The 16,260-nt window shown below is 42.8% G+C and overlaps 2 protein-coding genes across 2 annotated transcripts; one reads left to right on the top strand and one right to left on the bottom strand.

Moving 5' to 3' along the window:
- Positions 1–893: 893 nt before the first annotated feature.
- Positions 894–9,520, bottom strand: EMC8 (ER membrane protein complex subunit 8). The gene is made up of 5 exons (XM_060682479.2): positions 9,180–9,520; positions 4,173–4,249; positions 3,632–3,705; positions 3,075–3,165; positions 894–2,660 (listed from the first exon to the last, which is right to left on the bottom strand). The coding sequence occupies exons 1-5, from the start codon at positions 9,411–9,413 to the stop codon at positions 2,501–2,503; spliced, it is 636 nt and encodes a 211-aa protein (XP_060538462.1). The 5' UTR covers positions 9,414–9,520; the 3' UTR covers positions 894–2,500.
- Positions 9,521–9,786: 266 nt separating this feature from the next.
- COX4I1 (cytochrome c oxidase subunit 4I1) lies at positions 9,787–15,715 on the top strand. The gene is made up of 5 exons (XM_034426567.3): positions 9,787–10,023; positions 12,524–12,603; positions 13,524–13,688; positions 14,305–14,436; positions 15,317–15,715. Exons 2-5 carry the CDS (start codon positions 12,525–12,527, stop codon positions 15,451–15,453), a joined length of 513 nt encoding a protein of 170 aa, XP_034282458.2. The 5' UTR covers positions 9,787–10,023; position 12,524; the 3' UTR covers positions 15,454–15,715.
- The last annotated feature ends 545 nt before the right edge of the window (positions 15,716–16,260 follow it).

Here is a 16,260-nt window from a genome sequence, read left to right on the forward strand (position 1 = left end):
CTTTTAAGGCGACACCCAAAGAGCTTCTCTGAAAAGGAATCCCGCCTCTCTTCTCTTCCTAGGACTAAGAGTAAGTGTGTACAGCTCTCTGAAGTGTGTGCGATCAAGCATACGTGCTCCCTAAAATTTGACTGTCCCTTGCGTGCAGACTTAATCAGGCCGAAGTTTAAACCAGTGGCAAGCTGTGGGACTGTCTCAAGGAGAGGCACTTGAATTTGTCATGGTATCGAGATGCTGTTCCGAGTTAGCCTCTCTGTCGAATAGGATGCCCACTGCAGATATGAAATCCAGCCGAGAATGAGACATGGCTGCCCAAATAAATTACACATTATGATCATAGGCCTTTGAAACACATTCTTCCATATAATTCCACCTCTGTGTTTCCACCTTCTGGTACCTGGGTTTGAAGTATTCGCTCCTCTATTAGTTGTTCCAATTTGAAGAGTTTATAACCAGATATACGAATAAAGATTGAGAAATGCTTTCAGAGATTTTATTTTCTAGCCGAAGATCACACTAAAGCAAAGCGGAGATGTTTTTCGGTTGGCAATACACCCCATAAAATTTTCCACATACCCTCCGAGACACCCATCCATCATTCGGCATTGCCAAAGGTCTTTAGATCATTATAGAGAAAGCAGGGAAGCTCGGCCAGCTATCTTAAGGGCCGGGTTTTAGGCAATTCAAACACTCTTTCCAGAGAGTACAGATTTTAAAAGCAGCCACTGCACGTAAGGCTACATTTAATCACACAACCCTCCTCTGCTTTCCAACACATCCTGAACCTCCATCTCAACAGCCAGGAAGATCCTTCCCTGCCCTGCAATGCTCTGTTAAGGACAACTTTAGCCTAACAAAACAGAATAGTATCACATCATCTTACAAAACGAGGCTTGTTTCATCAGCTTTATTTTCAAGGGGATGAAGGAAATAAAGCAACATAAAAGCCCAGTTACTTTTTGAGATATCGAATATGCCATAAATAAAAGGTTGCATTAATACAGGATCAGTCGGGCTGAGGGGGAAGAAACAAACAAACAAAAAAAAAAAAAAAAAAAAAATCAGACGTAAAAACAACACAAGGAAGATGCAGCCATCCGTGCTAGAAGTTATCCTTTTAAAAAAAGAAAAGAAAAAAAAAAATCCCAAGGTAACACAGGGTTGTATTGTTTTAAAGACTCTTTTACATTTTACATCACAAAACCATTATATTACAAGCCGGATCCAAACAGCTCAACAGGCAACCCAACTGCTAAGACGCCATAACATTTGCTTGCAAGGAAAAAGCATGAAAAATGAACAGGAAGGCAAGTGCTGAACGACCAACAGTTGTGCTCTTCAACGCTTACTCTCACTAGACAGGCCACAGGAGATGCGTCCAGCAATGTGCGGGCGTGCTATGGAAGGTAGGGGGACCAGGTTTTCCAGAGCAAAACATTTGGAGTGCACTGATTTTAAAGGGAGTTGCACATTCTTCTCCCCTTGGTGTGCAAAGATTAAAAGTTTGCACTGAATTGTAACGGGAGATTCTTTCCGGACTTGGAAAAATCTGGTCTATGAAAACCTGAATAACTAATCAGAACTTGGAGGCCCAGAACAGAATTGGCAAATCAGAGGAGTGTGTTGCAAAAGCACAACTCACAGCTGCCCTGAAGGGGCAACACAAAGGGGGAGTACTGAGTTAGAGGCTACCTCCATCAAAAATGGTTCAGGAATTGAAATCTTCCTCTGTTTGTGCAATTAAACATCAAAGAATTTACATTTTTTCCCCCAGATGCAAGAATAAAGAGAACGAGTTTGCTTTTTGTGAACAAAAACATGTATTTATAATTCTCTTGGCTGTTTGGTCTATTCCATTTATACTGAATTCAAGGAAGGGGAATTCTGTTCTGTTCAAGGGGAACCCAAACAGACTCTTAACACTCAAAACTGGAGAGTCAGAAAAATTGCAACATTCCCAGAATAAGTAAAGAAACTTGGCAGCCTCTGGGGAGTTACCTCAAGTTGTTTTCTCCCTGCATAATATATCCGTCCACTGCGCAACCATGTCCAGAAATCAGCCCTTGGAATAAGAGCTTCCAAAACTGACCTGACCATGTAAAGTTCAATTGTTTATTTAGATGCAGCTTCTTTAAAAATAAAACTAGCTGTTAGCTCTCTGAGATATTTCATAAATCTTTTTTTTTTTTAGAAAATCTGTCTCTAAAGGATATGAAAAGTTAAGTCAAAACTTTTTAATACGAACGATTTGGAACAAGTAGACTCTAGTTGGAGAGTAACAAGAATGCATCAGCAGGAGGACAAAAGGGCGATGGACAGAAAAGGCTTCCAAGTATGGTGGATGTCCCAAAGATTCTCATTAAAAAGACTTGACTGCATGGCAACACATCCTTGTCTAAGGGAGGGGCCTCACTCACCTGACACCTGAAAATTAATGCTCTTTTTTTGCTTTCTTCGGCACAGTGAAAATCCCCAGCAGGTCAAGTCGGTGGGAATCTCCTTAGCAGAGATGCAAAACCGCCTTGTTAATCTCGGGGTTTGTCCAGTCATTCCGAATGTCATCTAAGTGGTTATCGAAATCCACCAGGGTTTCATAGGACCGGCTGTCCAAAAGGGATTCGGAGATCCTTTGGGCTTCTGTCCAATCTTCGCAATAATCACTAGCATGGGAGAGAAGGGAGAAATAAAAGATGAGTGACCCCGTTCGAAGGAACAACGGGGTGCTGGAATGAGTGACTGATGACCAGTCCTCACATTTACAACGGTTACTGCATCCTGGGGTCATGTGATTGCCACTGGCAGCTTTCAACAAGTGAAGTGAATGGGGGAAGACGGATCTGTTTTAACCACCAGGCGATCTGCTTAACGATCACAGCAAACAGGGCTTGTAAAACAGCCACGACTCCCTTAGTGACTGCCTCGCTTAGCGATGGAAGTTCCAGTCACAACTGTGGTCGTTTTTAACTTTCATCCTTTCGTTTTGTACTTTTTGAATAGGAAGGGAAGGAGCAAGTAAAAGAAGCGCGAAAGGCGTCCATTTTTCAGACGGGAAAGTTTATTTTAAGAATACTCACACGTGTGGGTCTCTGCATCGCCATTTGTTTTCGTGGTGTTCGTACACATGAACTGCTGGTTTTAGGCACTTCATAGTAAATCTAGTGTTATCTACCTGAAGCAGAACAGAAAAACATGGCTGTACTATACCAAGACATTAAAATGGAATATGTCAACACTAAAGCATGTCGCTTATTGCTATTCAGGGATCTGTAAGTGTAACATGAGGTTAATATATAGGAGGGCGGCGGCTTGCTGCCATTTCCAAAATGATTCTCAGGACAGGCTGTCCACTCTCAACATAAATGACCATCTTACATCAAAAGAGCATGAAATAAATAAGAGACTTTAATTGCTCTGAATTGCTTCAATATAGATTGCTCGTTTGAAAGTAAAAATCCTTGATAGAAATCTCAGGTTATCAATTTTAATTTTTATCCTAATACATATTATAAGATTATAAGATTTGTGCCCGGTATTTATGGTTGCCAGTCCCCTCTGTTGTTAGATAACTCTTGAAGCAAGTCAACTAATGGAATTGACCATGAAATAAATATTAAAGAAAGAAAACGCATACCTACCATTATGAGGGCTGTATCATTGAAGTTTTCTGCAATCCTGGAGGCGACTTTTTCGGCAAGCAGGTTTGGACTACAAAATAAAGAGAAGAAAATTTGATCAGATTGAGAGTAACAAGCCAAGTAAAGGATGGCTTCCGTTAAAGCTGAAGGAAGAAATAATTTCAGAGATAAAATTGATCTCGATAGCAGATACAAATAATTCTCAACCCAAACTAAAAACAGCGCCAAACGATTTTCTACTGGCTCCTCTTACTGTTCTTTAGAGTAGGGGGTCTCCAAACTTGGCACCTTTAAGGCTTGTGGACTTCAACTCCCAGAATTCCTCAGAGAATTCTTCCTGGAGAATTCTGGGAGTTGAAGGCCACAAGTCTTTAAGTTATCAAATTTGGAGAACTCTGCTTTAGAGCCCTAAGGCAGTTTCTTCAACTGCTTCACTGCTGTAACACAAAGCATGGACAACTCTGAAGAAACTGGGAAGGATTGTCCTGCAAAAGATGAATTAAGTCAAGGATAAGGAAGACAAACCCAGCTACACACCTGGCATCCTTCACACGTTCATTTGCTTGGTAGTAGCCAGCTATTACGTAGCTGTTCTCTCGGCACCAAGAATCAATCTGAAAAGGTCATTAAAAAAAAAAAAATAAGCACCCAAAGCCAATCAAGGCAGAGATGAAAATAATAGACGTTTGCAGCAAACAATTTTATTCAAATTGCAACCCGATATGTTTTCTTGAGCGTTATTTGACCCTGGCATATCGTTTGACACCCATTAAGAGAACGTGCTGAAAGCTGCTGGAACAAAGGAGATGATGATATAACTGGCAATTGGCTTTCACCTGCCAGATATCTGAAAAGGTGTGGTCTGTATACCAAACATGCTTGTTAAGCTTCTTACGCAGGACTTGGAAGTTTGTGACAAATTCTATTACGACCCTTGTTTTGTTAATGATAAATAGCTACCGCAATGGACAAAAGCGTTTTCTGAATTAGCAGATCTAAAGAAGCGCATAGTGTACTGAAAGGTGCAACGAACGTGGGATTTTGATGTTCCCAAGAATGCCATAGGATGTCAATTGTCCTCTGTTTGCCGTCTTGCTATCAGTGGAGTGGATAAGAGAGATCTGGGGTCAAATAGGATCTCTGCCAGGATATGTCCATTCATTTTTGCTCACAGAGTCTTAGTAAAATGCCATCTGTAAAATGCCCCGTGATCCCAGAATTCTTGGAATGGACGTTCACAAGTCTTAAAGTGGCCAAGTATGGAGACCCCTGAGTCTTTTTCTTAGCCATCCTCAGTTCTCTGTGGCTGGCTTAGGGACTATGAGTACGCAATTCAAAAATGCAATAAAAGCAACACGCAGGGGAAGAGAAACCTCGTTTTTCAATGGGGTCTTGATGCTCTCTGAGCTTTGGTGGTTTTCTTGGCACTGTGCACTGATGATGTTACCTAGTTAGGTCATGAAACGTCTGCCAAAAAAACCCACCAAGCTCGGAAAGCACCATGGACACCCTGTCCAATTCAACCCTGAGCTACAAATGTTCTCGTCTATTGGCACCTTCTTCTTCAACCTCTGATGATTTCCATGCAAAATGAAAGGAAAAGCTAATCCAAGGGAGGAAAGGAACAAGACAAAGAGAAAAGAGACAGATGGCCCGAACAAGAACAAAGGAATTCTCCCCCTCCCCTTCCGTCTGTAATTCCTCCAACGATACTGAGAGGTGGGTCAGCACAGGCTGAACTTTGGGGGGAGGAGAATAAAGCAGTTTATTAATTCCATCCTGAGTGGCCCACATCCAAAACAGATGACAGCCAGGACTGCAGGCTTTAAGGAAGCCCTGACAGCTAAGATCTGGCGATAAGGCTCAAATAACGTCTCCTTCCTCCCAGAAGGCACTTTAATTACGGTCAGCCTTTGCATAAAAGTCTTTATTTTATCATAATGCACCGTATTATCTAATCTGCCATAAAGCTTTATTAAAATACTTAGAAAAAATTAAACGTTAGGAGGCCCAATCTGATCTGAATGCATTTATCCTAACTCAGATTCTGGCCCTGCTTGGTGGCTTTGAAGCTTCCAACATTTGCTTCCCGTAATGAGATTATCTGATTAAAATAATCCAGTGATTTAGGGAAACGGAAAAACTACCCAGCAATTATGTATATTCCTGCTATATATATTTTTTTTAAAAAAGGGGGGGAAAAACGGTTTCCCAAACATTTTGCATTCTGACCTTCTGTTTCCCAAACACATCTATCTCATTGTTTAGCAGCTGTGTTTCTAGCCCCAAATTAAACTGTCTAAGAGCTCTGCAAATAATCTCTTCCATTGAAATGATGTGGGTGCGTTTTGTTAAGCTCTTGTTTATTATCACTGGTAAAGAGCCACCTGCCATCACAATCATAACCATTTAAAAGGCCTTAAAATTGTTGTTTGACTAGCCAGCAGGTTGAGATCTTGCAAGTCAAAACTAAACAAACAGAAAATGTTTTCATACTAATATTCTTCTATTGCTCTTTGGTTTATACAGGGGGTCCTTGACTTAGAACAATTGATTTAGTGACCCTTCAAACTTACAACGGTATTGAAAAAGTGACTTGTAACCGTTTTTCACACTTATGACCATTGTAGCAACATGATTAAAATTCAAGAGGCTTGGCAACTGACTCATATTTATGACGGCTGCAGTGTCCCAGGGTCACGTGACCCCTTTTTTTACAACCGTCTGACGAGCAAAGTCGATGGGGAAGCCAGATTCACTTAACCACCATGTTATTTTAACACCTGCGGTGATTCACTTAACACCTGGGTGCAGAAAGGTTGTCAAATTGGGACAAAATTCACTTAACAAATGTCTCACTTAGCAACAGAAACTTTGGGCTCAATTGTGGTCATAGATCAAGGACTACCTGTACTGTTTTCATATCTAGGACTCATTTCACATTTCTGGTTCACATTACTGGGCCGGACTGCAAGCTGCGTAAGATTTTGTTAGACAGCATTCAGCCCTTGATGGAAAACTACCCGTTCTCCACCTTTCACCTGCTAAATTACTCTTCTCCGTTGAGTTACTGTCTTATGCTTTGTGAGCTTGGCCAGATGGGTAGCCAAGCCTGGCAGGATAGCCAGGTCAATCATACTTTTCACTTCTCATTATTTCTACTGGCCATCTGCAAATCAAGCTGTCAAATATAATTACTCCGAGGGAACAGCAGCGACAAAAAGTTCCCCAAAGATAGATCAGCGTCTTGACCTCCTAAGACATGAGGCACTATCTCTAATTAAGTCTTCTCAATCTGTCCTAAGTCCCCCTCAGCAAGTCACCCTCATTTACTAATTGATTCGGCTCTCACCGTTTCCAGTTCAGCTGGAAACACACAAATTCAATTGCTTGAATTCATTGGCATGCAGACTCACAACTGTCCAGGTTCTACAGCAGCTGTATTTTCAATCCCACCAGGTACAAATGCAAGCCTAATTTTGCGGGTATTTTCACGTAAGACTTTGCCTGGCAAAATAACGCCGGAAAGCTTGGTGATAAAACTACAGTGTTTAATAGGTAGGAAGGTGTTTGCTGGCATTTTTTGGTCTTCAGCGAGACTTTTCAGATCCAGGCACAAAATGTCATTTTCCAAATATTTCTATCTACAGCTAACATACGAAGCCCAGAAGTATCTCGCAAATCTCCCTTTTGTAAAGCCCATGGGGTTTGGCCAAGACAGCAGTGTCCTGGAGGCATGCAATCCCCTTTTGCGACCTTCTGGCAAGCAAAATCCATTGGGGGGGGGGGGGGAGCCAGATTCACTTAACAACTGGGTGACTAATTTAACAATGGCAGTCACTTAACGACTGCGGCGGGAAACATCGTATAAGGGGACAAAACTCACTTAACCAATGTCTCATTTAACGACATACATTTTGGGCTCAATTGTGATGGTAAGTTGAGGAGTAGCCGGTATTTTCTTTGGTGGGGGGGGATAGACTGCTCCCGTTGGAGGAGGCTCCTGCTCCACGCCCCCCAAGCCAAGGGGCCCCTCATTAACTTTTAGAATAACTTTATTGTCACTTTAAATGTACACGAATCGGCATACATTAAATGAAATTTCGTTGCATGGCAGCTCTCCAAGGGTCACCACCTCCAATATGCACAACATGAACATGACAAAAATATAAATAAGACAGCTAGATAAATAGATAGATAATAGAGATGATATAGAGATGATAGATATTATAGATGACAGATATATAGATGAGGGATAGAGATGATAGACGATACAGATGATATAGATATATGTAGATAGATGATATAAATATAGTTAAATGATATAGATACTTTTGCCCCAAAATAAGACATCCCCTGATAATAAGCCCAATCGGGCTTTTGAACGCATGGCAATAAGGCCAAGCGCTTATTTCAGGGTTCAAAAAAAAATATAAGACAGGGTCTTATTTTCAGGGAAACACAGTAGATGATATTGAGATATAGATGAGAGATGATATAGAGATGATAGAAAGATAGATGATGGATATATGATATAGATGAGTGGTCACCAACTGGTGGTCCCCAGAAAAATTATTTGCATTTTTATATCACTAAATACTATTTATCTTTTTAAAAAAGATTCATATTAGTGGTCCGTGGGATTTAAAATTATAAATTTAGTGGTCCCTGAGGTCTGAAAGGTTGGTGACCCCTGATATAGATGATATAGATAGATAGATAGACAGATAGATAGATAGGTATAGATAGATGAGAGAGATATAGAGATGGTGATAATGATATATATTGATAGATAGATAAGATAGATAGAGCCTGTAGTACAGTGGACTAAAGCACTGTAATTAACATCTGCTGCCTGCAATTACTGCAGGTTCGAATCTCACCAGGCTCAAGGTTGACTCAGCCTTCCATCCTTTCTAAGGTAGGTAAAATGAGGACCTGGATTATGGGGGCAATAAGCTGACTTTGTATAAAATATACAAAAGAATGAAGGCTATTGCTTAACGCATTCTAAGCCGCCCTGAGTCTCCGGAGAAGGGCGGCATATAAATTAAAGCAAAAAAAAAAAGATAGATAGGTAGGTATAGATAGATGATATATATATAGATATAGATGATAGATAGATAGATAGATAGGTATAGATAGATGAGAAAGATATAGAGATGGTGATAATGATATATATATATATATAAATAGATAGATGGATGATAGAGATAGAGAGATGATGATAGATATAGATGGATGATATAGATGAGATAGAGATGGTGATATATACATACATACATACATACATACATACATACATACATACATACATATATATATATATATATATATAGAGAGAGAGAGAGAGAGAGAGAGAGAGAGAGAGATGAGAGATGATATAGAGATGATAAAGATAAAGATAATCACGGATATACCCCCATATCTATCTATCTAATCTATCTTTTGTAGGGCCCAGAGGAGCAGCAGGGTAGACCTCATCCTCCTCTAAGGTAGCCTGCGCCGGGCCAGGGAGGCTCTCTCTCTCTCTCTCTCTCTCACCAGGCTGAGCGCCACCTCCAGCATGGGCGCCAGGGCCAGGCTGCCGTGGAAGAGCGGGATGCAGTCCACCAGGAGCGTGTGGGGGGGCGGCGGCGGCTCCCGCTCCCGGCCCCGCTGACCCGGCGGCGGCTGCTGAGGCTGCTTCTCGGCCACCAGCAGCCCGTTGACGGCGCAGTGCGGGTACTTGGCGCCGTGCAGCACCATCTTGCAGTAGGCCTGCGTGCTCAGCTTCATCGCCGCCGCCGCCGCCGCCGCTTCCTCCGTCCTTCTCCTCCTCCTCACGGGACTCCCGCGGCAGCGGCTGCCCAGGCCCGCCGTCGAGCGGGGCGGCGGGGGAAAGGCCGCAAAAACGTCGCAAAAAAAAAAAAAAAGCCACTGGGGGGGCCGTAAGGGAGAGGCGCGCGTGCGCAGATGGTAGCGGAAAAAAAAAAGGGGGGGAGCCGTCCACTCTAGCCCGTCTCGATGGTCTTTAAATGGAGATAAAAGCAGCCGCGACTATAGAGGGGGGAGTTCATGCTAGAGAGGTAAAGAAGACTAGGCTGGACTGGAGGCGGGGGAAAACGCAATCATTTGAGGGGCTGAGGCGGAATCCTGCCGGGCAGGGAATTATGGGAAGAGTCTCCTTTCCACCTCAGCTGGAAAGAAAAAGCGGAAACGGGCCGCTCTTCACGTCGTAGCTCTATGGCGCCCGCTCTTTTCCTCCTCCCCCTCCTCCCTGGCTGAGTCCGCCGCTATCCCGTCGTGCCTCGGGCCGCCCCCCCACTTCCGGCCTGTCCTGCACTGCGCCTCCCGTTTTCTCCTTCCGTCCTCCATCTCCGGCTGTAGAGGACACGGGACGTCTCGGGTGGGTGGCTGGCCGGCGGGCGGCTGAGGGGGCGGCCGCGGAGGAAGGACCCCCCCAAGGGATGGGAGGCGGGGGGGGCCGCGGGGGGGGGGCGGGGAGACGCGAAGTGGGGCGTGGCTTTCCCGGGAGCCCCGCACTACAACTCCCATCGTCCACAGCCCAGGGCTGCCTGTCTGAGGCGGAGGGTGCCATAAGCTTCCGCGCGGGAAGGGGGGGCACTTTTTTGGGGGAGGGGGGAGCTACACACACACACACACACACGGCTCCTGGGGCTGGCAGGGCAAACGAGGGGCAAATTTATTTATTTATTTATTTATTATCTATCTATCTATCTATCTATCTATCTATCTATCTATCATCTATCTATCTATCTATCTATCTATCTATCTATCTATCATCTATCTATCTATCTATCTATCTATCATCTATCTATCTATCTATCTATCTATCTATCTATCTATCTATCTAATCTATCTATCCAATTAAAATATTCGTTAAAATACTTCTGTAGCCTCCTCCCACCTTGCAGCCCTGCCCTCTTTCCATTCCCCGATGGGCGAATCTGGGAAATAGCTCCCTTTGGAGAGCCGGTTTGGGGTGGGTAGGGGGGTGGAGGGATGGGCTGGAAAGCCCGACCTACCTCGCGGGGTTGTTGTTGAAAGGAGGAGGAGGAGGAGGCGGGGGGGCGTGTGGAGGGGGGGAGGAGAAGATAAAAATATAGATGTGTAGATGCCGACTAGGTGACACTTTGGTCCAATTCTTTTCTCTCCGTTTTAACCCACCTGAGAGGGAGGTGGTTCTGAGACAAGCAGACAGGTGGGATCATGACACCAGTAGCAGCGGGGAGGTGGGAGGCGGGCTAGTCACCTTAACTATGTGTTTAGATAGATAGATAGAGAGATAAGAGAGAGAGATAAGAGAGAGAGATATGATGGATGGATAGATAAGGTGAGAGAGATGATAGGACAGGTGGATGGATGGATAGATAATAGGTAGAAATGATAAGACAGTAGGTAGAGATGATAGATAACAGGCTAGATAAATAAGATGGATGGATAGATAATAGGTAGAAATAATAATAGGTAGGAATGATAATAGGATAGACAGACAGATAGTAGGTAGAGATGATAGATAAGATAGGCTAGATAAATAAGATGGATGGATGGATAGATAGATAGATAATAGGTAGAAATAATAGGTAGGAATGATAATAGGATAGATAGACAGATAGTAGGTAGAGATGATAGATAAGATAGGCTAGATAGATAAATAGGCTGGATGGATGGATGGATGGCAGTGGTGGGTTGCTCCCGGTTTGGTCTGGTTCTTGTGAACCGGTAGTAACGGTGGCAGGAGGCTCCGCCCACCTGCCCAGACATCGTCATGAATGATCTGTGTGTGCGCTCCCATTGCAAACTGGTAGCGGAGGTAAGTAGAACCCACCCCGATGGATGGATAGATAGAAAATAATAGGTGAGAGAGATGATAGGATAGGTGAGTGGATGGATGGATAGATGGATAGATAATAGGTAGAAATGATAATAGGATAGACAGACAGATAGTAGGTAGATATGATAAGATAGGCTAGAATGATAAATAGATAAATAGGATGGATGGAGAGATAGAAAATAATAGGTGAGAGAGATGATACGATGGATGGATGGATGGATAGATAATAGGTAGAAGTGATAATAGGATAGACAGTACCATGTTTCCCCCAAAATAAGACCCTGTCTTACATTTTTTTGAATACTGAAATAAGCACTTGGCCTTATTGACATGCGCTGATCGGGCTTATTATTAGGGGATGTCTTATTTTGGGGGGAAATAGGGTAGGTAGAAATGATAGATAGGATAGATAGATAGATAGATAGATAGATAGATAGATAGATAGATAGATAGATGATAGGTAAGACAGATGATATATATGGATGTCTAGACAGATAAGAGAGAGAGATGGTAGGATAAAAATAAAAATAGGGTCATGCAGGTTCACCTGTGAGGTGTTGAGGATTCTAGACAATAACATGGGTCATAAATCTTCATGGGAATGAGTCTGTCTCTGCCCATCTTGATCGGAAGTAAACTGAGCTCACGGGGGTTGACTTTTTAAAGCAGCTCTGAAACGGACTGAGGTTGTGAAGAAGTACACCTTATGAAACTCTTTGGACATATTTGTGATTTAGGGTGATTAGGATTGGTTGTATTTTGAAAATATCCCTCGAAAGCAGATTAAATAGAAATATTCCCCGGGGTGTCTGCTAAACAGAGAATCTTATGTTAGGATTGAAACATTTCTTCCCCACCCTCTGTGTTCTTCGTATTGTTGCCTAGAAGAGCCTTTTATTCTTATGGACTTAAGTCTGAATTGGCATCATTTCCAAATGCAACAGAAGCTCTTGTGATACCTGAAAAAACATGACAGTTGGAAGGACATTGCAAGTGGTGGATTCTTAGTAATTTGTGCTACACAATGTTCTACCTTTTTTTTCTGTTTCAGGATGTTGGCTGCTAGGGCATTTAGCCTTATTGGCAGGCGGGTTTTGTCCACTTCTGTTTGTGCAAGAGCTCACGGACATGGTAAGCCAGCCATTGAATCATCTTAACCGGTAGCTTGAAAATACTTTGACTAGTGCATTTCAATTTAGGGATGCAAACTTCCTTTCTAATATCTAAATTCTTTTGTTGTGTTCTCATCATGCACTAAATAATAAAACTTCTCTAAAATTAAAATGTTAGCTCCTGTAACTACCTAGTAGAGAACTTCATGTTAAATATGCAGCTGAATTGATCTCGCTCTCTTTTACAGCATCCAATCTGGGTCGGTCACCGGAGGTTTAGTCTTCTGGGCGTTCACACTTGGAGCTCATCCTTGGGGAACTTCTGTCTACCAACTTGGAAGACTAAAATTCTGGTCCCGGTGACAGACCGAGATTGGATCCTGCAACACTATCCTGGGAGACATATTTTCTTTCATTCGTCAAGTCTCTTATCTTTTGTCAAGAGCCGAGGTGGCGCAGTGGTTAGAGTACAGTATTGCAGGCTACTTCTGCTGACTATCGGCTGCCTGCAATTTGGCAGTTCGAATCTCACCAGGCTCAAGGTTGATTCAGCCTTCCATCCTTCCGAGGTGGGTCAAATGAGGACCCAGATTGTTGGGGGCAAAAGGCTGACTTCAGTAAACTGCTTAGAGAGGGCTGTAAAAGCACTGTGAAGCAATATATAAGTCTAAGTGCTATTGCTATTGTCTTGCCTATCATAGTGGCCTGATGGATCCAAATCTAATTTTCTGGCATTCTTTGTAATAGCTTCTTCTGAAGGAATAATAAAAACCGGGGATTTTTTTTGGCCATGCCAAATCTTTGGAGAATGAAAACTTTGATGCTTATTCTTCTGTTTTTATATTTCTGCCTTGCTAATGTCCTTCAAAGTTTCCAGGTCATATATTAGAATAAGACATTGTAGTTTATTTTTTATTTTATTTATTTTTTTGTCAACAGAAGTTACAAAAGCGCCACATTATACTCAGCCCGTCTATGAGGATTACCCTCTGATTCCCTTGCCGGATATTCCATTCATACAAGACCTGACTCCTGAGCAGAAAGCCCTGAAAGAAAAAGAGAAGGGCTCTTGGACCGCCCTCACCCCGGACGAGAAGATTGCTCGTGAGTAACACCGCAGCGGGAGAGATTGTTACAAGAGAGGAAATCAAAAGAAACTTGTAACAAAAATGGCCTGGCCTATTTAAATGCAGGTCATCCTCAAATTACAACTGTAGTGGAGTCTGCCAGTTAGTTTTAACTGACTGATGATTGTACCGATTCAATTTTATGATCTTTTTTTGTTTTTTGTTTTTTTTTGCAACGGTGGTTACGTGATTCATTGTTCAGTATGGGGTGTTTTTGACAAAACCTGGAAGAAAACGCTGGTTTTCAGCAAGAGTGTCAGAAATCAGAGTTATTGGGATGCTATAAAGGGCCTTAAATTCAGGCCGGTTGACAGGTGCCCAAATTGCAATCACGTGACCACGTGGGTGGGACAGCTGTCAGAATTTGGGAACTGGGTCATAAGAACCTTTTGGGGGAGGTGGTTCTGTTGTAATTTTGATCGGTCGTAAATTGAGGGCTACCTCTATGTAAATGTGTGTGTTCAGTTGTGAGCATTGGTCTGGCTACGTGTGTGTGTGTGTGTGTGTGTGTGTGTGTATTAATGTTTTGTATTTTGACAAAGAAGGATTTTTGTCCCTTCCCTCTTTCCTTCTCTCTCTCCATCTCGTTCCAGTATACCACATCAAATTTGACAAAACTTTTGCTGAAATGCTGAAGCCATCGAATGAATGGAAGACTGCGATCGGTTTCGCGGGCTACATGATTGGCCTCGCAGCTTTATTTTTCATTTGGGAGGTTCTGTTTGGTAAGCCATCCCCTTTTAGGGGGTTTTTTGAAGCTGGGCATGGGGAAATTGATGGGAGTAGAATATTCAGCGTATACCCCCCCCCCCAAGTGTTTGTATTGGTGGGAGAATTTTGTCTAATGAAAAAAGAGACAGGCGGACCTTTTTAAATAGCTTTTCACGTTTTGTTTGGCTTCCTAGTACAAGGATAGGAAGGATGGTGGGGCACTAAACATTCGAGCCCAACAGAACACTTATACCGGCCCTCTCCAAGCCTTTCTCTCTTTTTCCTTTTTAAATTAAATCTGAAAGAGAGAAAAAGGAAGGAAGAAAGAAAGGAGGGAAGGGAGGAAGGAAGGAAAAATCTAAAAGACCTCCAAACATACAGGGCATATATTTACAGATAACACATATCTCAATAAATTGAAGCCATGATTCATTACCATCGTCCTTAGCTAATCTGCCTTAATTCTGCAGACCACTGAATAGTTGGAGCCATACTTTTGTCTTCCCAAACATGTAAAGAGAGTTGAGCTAAGGGGGCTCTAGGTGGGTATGAAAATACGGATGGACGGACCGTGAATTTGCGAACACAAGCGAGTGTCTAAATCAGTGATGGCTAACCTTTTTGCCATCGCGTGCCAAAAGCGGGGTGACTGCAGGATGGTCGCGTGTGTACGTGCCCACACCCATAATTCTATGCGCCCTGCCCCCCCGTGCATGCACGCGACACCCCCATGCTCCCCCTGCTTTTGGCATGTGATGGCACAGTGGACCCGGTAGTTTCGCCCTCCCCAGGCTCCAGAGGCACAAACCATGGCCCAACGCCCATCACATAGGAGAGATTTGTTGTTGCTGGCTAACTCGGATTGTCTCAAACCATGATCTCATCCAATTGCAGTTCTGAAACCAGTCCCCCACACATTATCGGAGGATTGGAAAGCCATGGAGCTCCGGAAGCATCTGGATATAAAACCGGACCCAATTATGGGCCTTTGCTCCAAGTGGGATTATGAGAAGAACGAATGGAAAAAATAAAAATCTTCAGGAGCCCCCGATTTCTCTCGGGATGTGAAAGTCTGAAACCATTTCTTCATCTAGGTTGCGGCCCGGCTTCTGCCTAGGATGAAGTAGAATCCTATCCTTGTTTAAACCATAACAGCTTTGTGTACCTGGAATTGTTGAACTGTTCCTACAGGTTAATGTGCAAAAATTGCTCCTAAACTAAATCCTGTTCGCAATTTTTTTTTTTTTTTTTTTTGCAGGAAGATTAAAAATTACAGTTCAAAAAAATAAAAAAGGCATTTGGCTCTTTATTTGGTGTGGAACGATCTGTTTGAAATACCTGGAATAACCGACTCGTTGAGTTAAATAGAGGTTATTGAGTCAGCGACTGTCAAAGCTTCCTTAATAGGACGGTACGCCTTCGTCGGCAATTGGTGCTTCAAAATTTTTGGGTTCTGGCAGCAAAAACTGATAAATTATGCTACGCATTCAGAATTGGTAGTCATTTATCTGGTGGGAACTTACAACTGAGAGCTGGGCTGCTGCACAGACAGGATTAAGCAATTTGCTGTAACTGTAGCAACCCTATTTTTTAAAAGAATTCCAGGCAAAAACATCCAGCTGCATATTTTGGAACAGGCAATAAATAAAAGCATGTTTAAATTTGTAGGATTAAACCGTAATCCTTTGACAGTTGGACTTCTGGCTTTCTGACACTTGTTCCATAGCTCTACAGGAAGGGATTTAAGTTCGGTTTATCACAAAAATTTGTATACACTGCTCTTCACCACACACATTTCATTCTGTTGGGGCAGAGTTGATTAGGAGAGGAATCTTGAA

The sequence above is a fragment of the Pantherophis guttatus genome, chromosome 11, assembly GCF_059756535.1.
Source record: "Pantherophis guttatus breed Tessera chromosome 11, ASM5975653v1, whole genome shotgun sequence".
Lineage (NCBI taxonomy): Eukaryota > Metazoa > Chordata > Lepidosauria > Squamata > Colubridae > Pantherophis > Pantherophis guttatus.

Excerpts from the sequence above, each read along its gene's own strand:
- EMC8 (XM_060682479.2), bottom strand. The coding sequence starts at position 9,413 with ATGAAGCTGAGCACGCAGGCCTACTGCAAGATGGTGCTGCACGGCGCC. Across the intron at positions 4,250-9,179 it reads TGGAGGTGGCGCTCAGCCTG|ATTGATTCTTGGTGCCGAGA; the intron begins GTGAGAGAGAGA and ends TGACCTTTTCAG. Across the intron at positions 2,661-3,074 it reads CGATGCAGAGACCCACACGT|TGATTATTGCGAAGATTGGA; the intron begins GTGAGTATTCTT and ends CTCCCATGCTAG.
- COX4I1 (XM_034426567.3), top strand. The coding sequence starts at position 12,525 with ATGTTGGCTGCTAGGGCATTTAGCCTTATTGGCAGGCGGGTTTTGTCC. Across the intron at positions 12,604-13,523 it reads TGCAAGAGCTCACGGACATG|AAGTTACAAAAGCGCCACAT; the intron begins GTAAGCCAGCCA and ends TTTTGTCAACAG. Across the intron at positions 13,689-14,304 it reads CCCGGACGAGAAGATTGCTC|TATACCACATCAAATTTGAC; the intron begins GTGAGTAACACC and ends ATCTCGTTCCAG.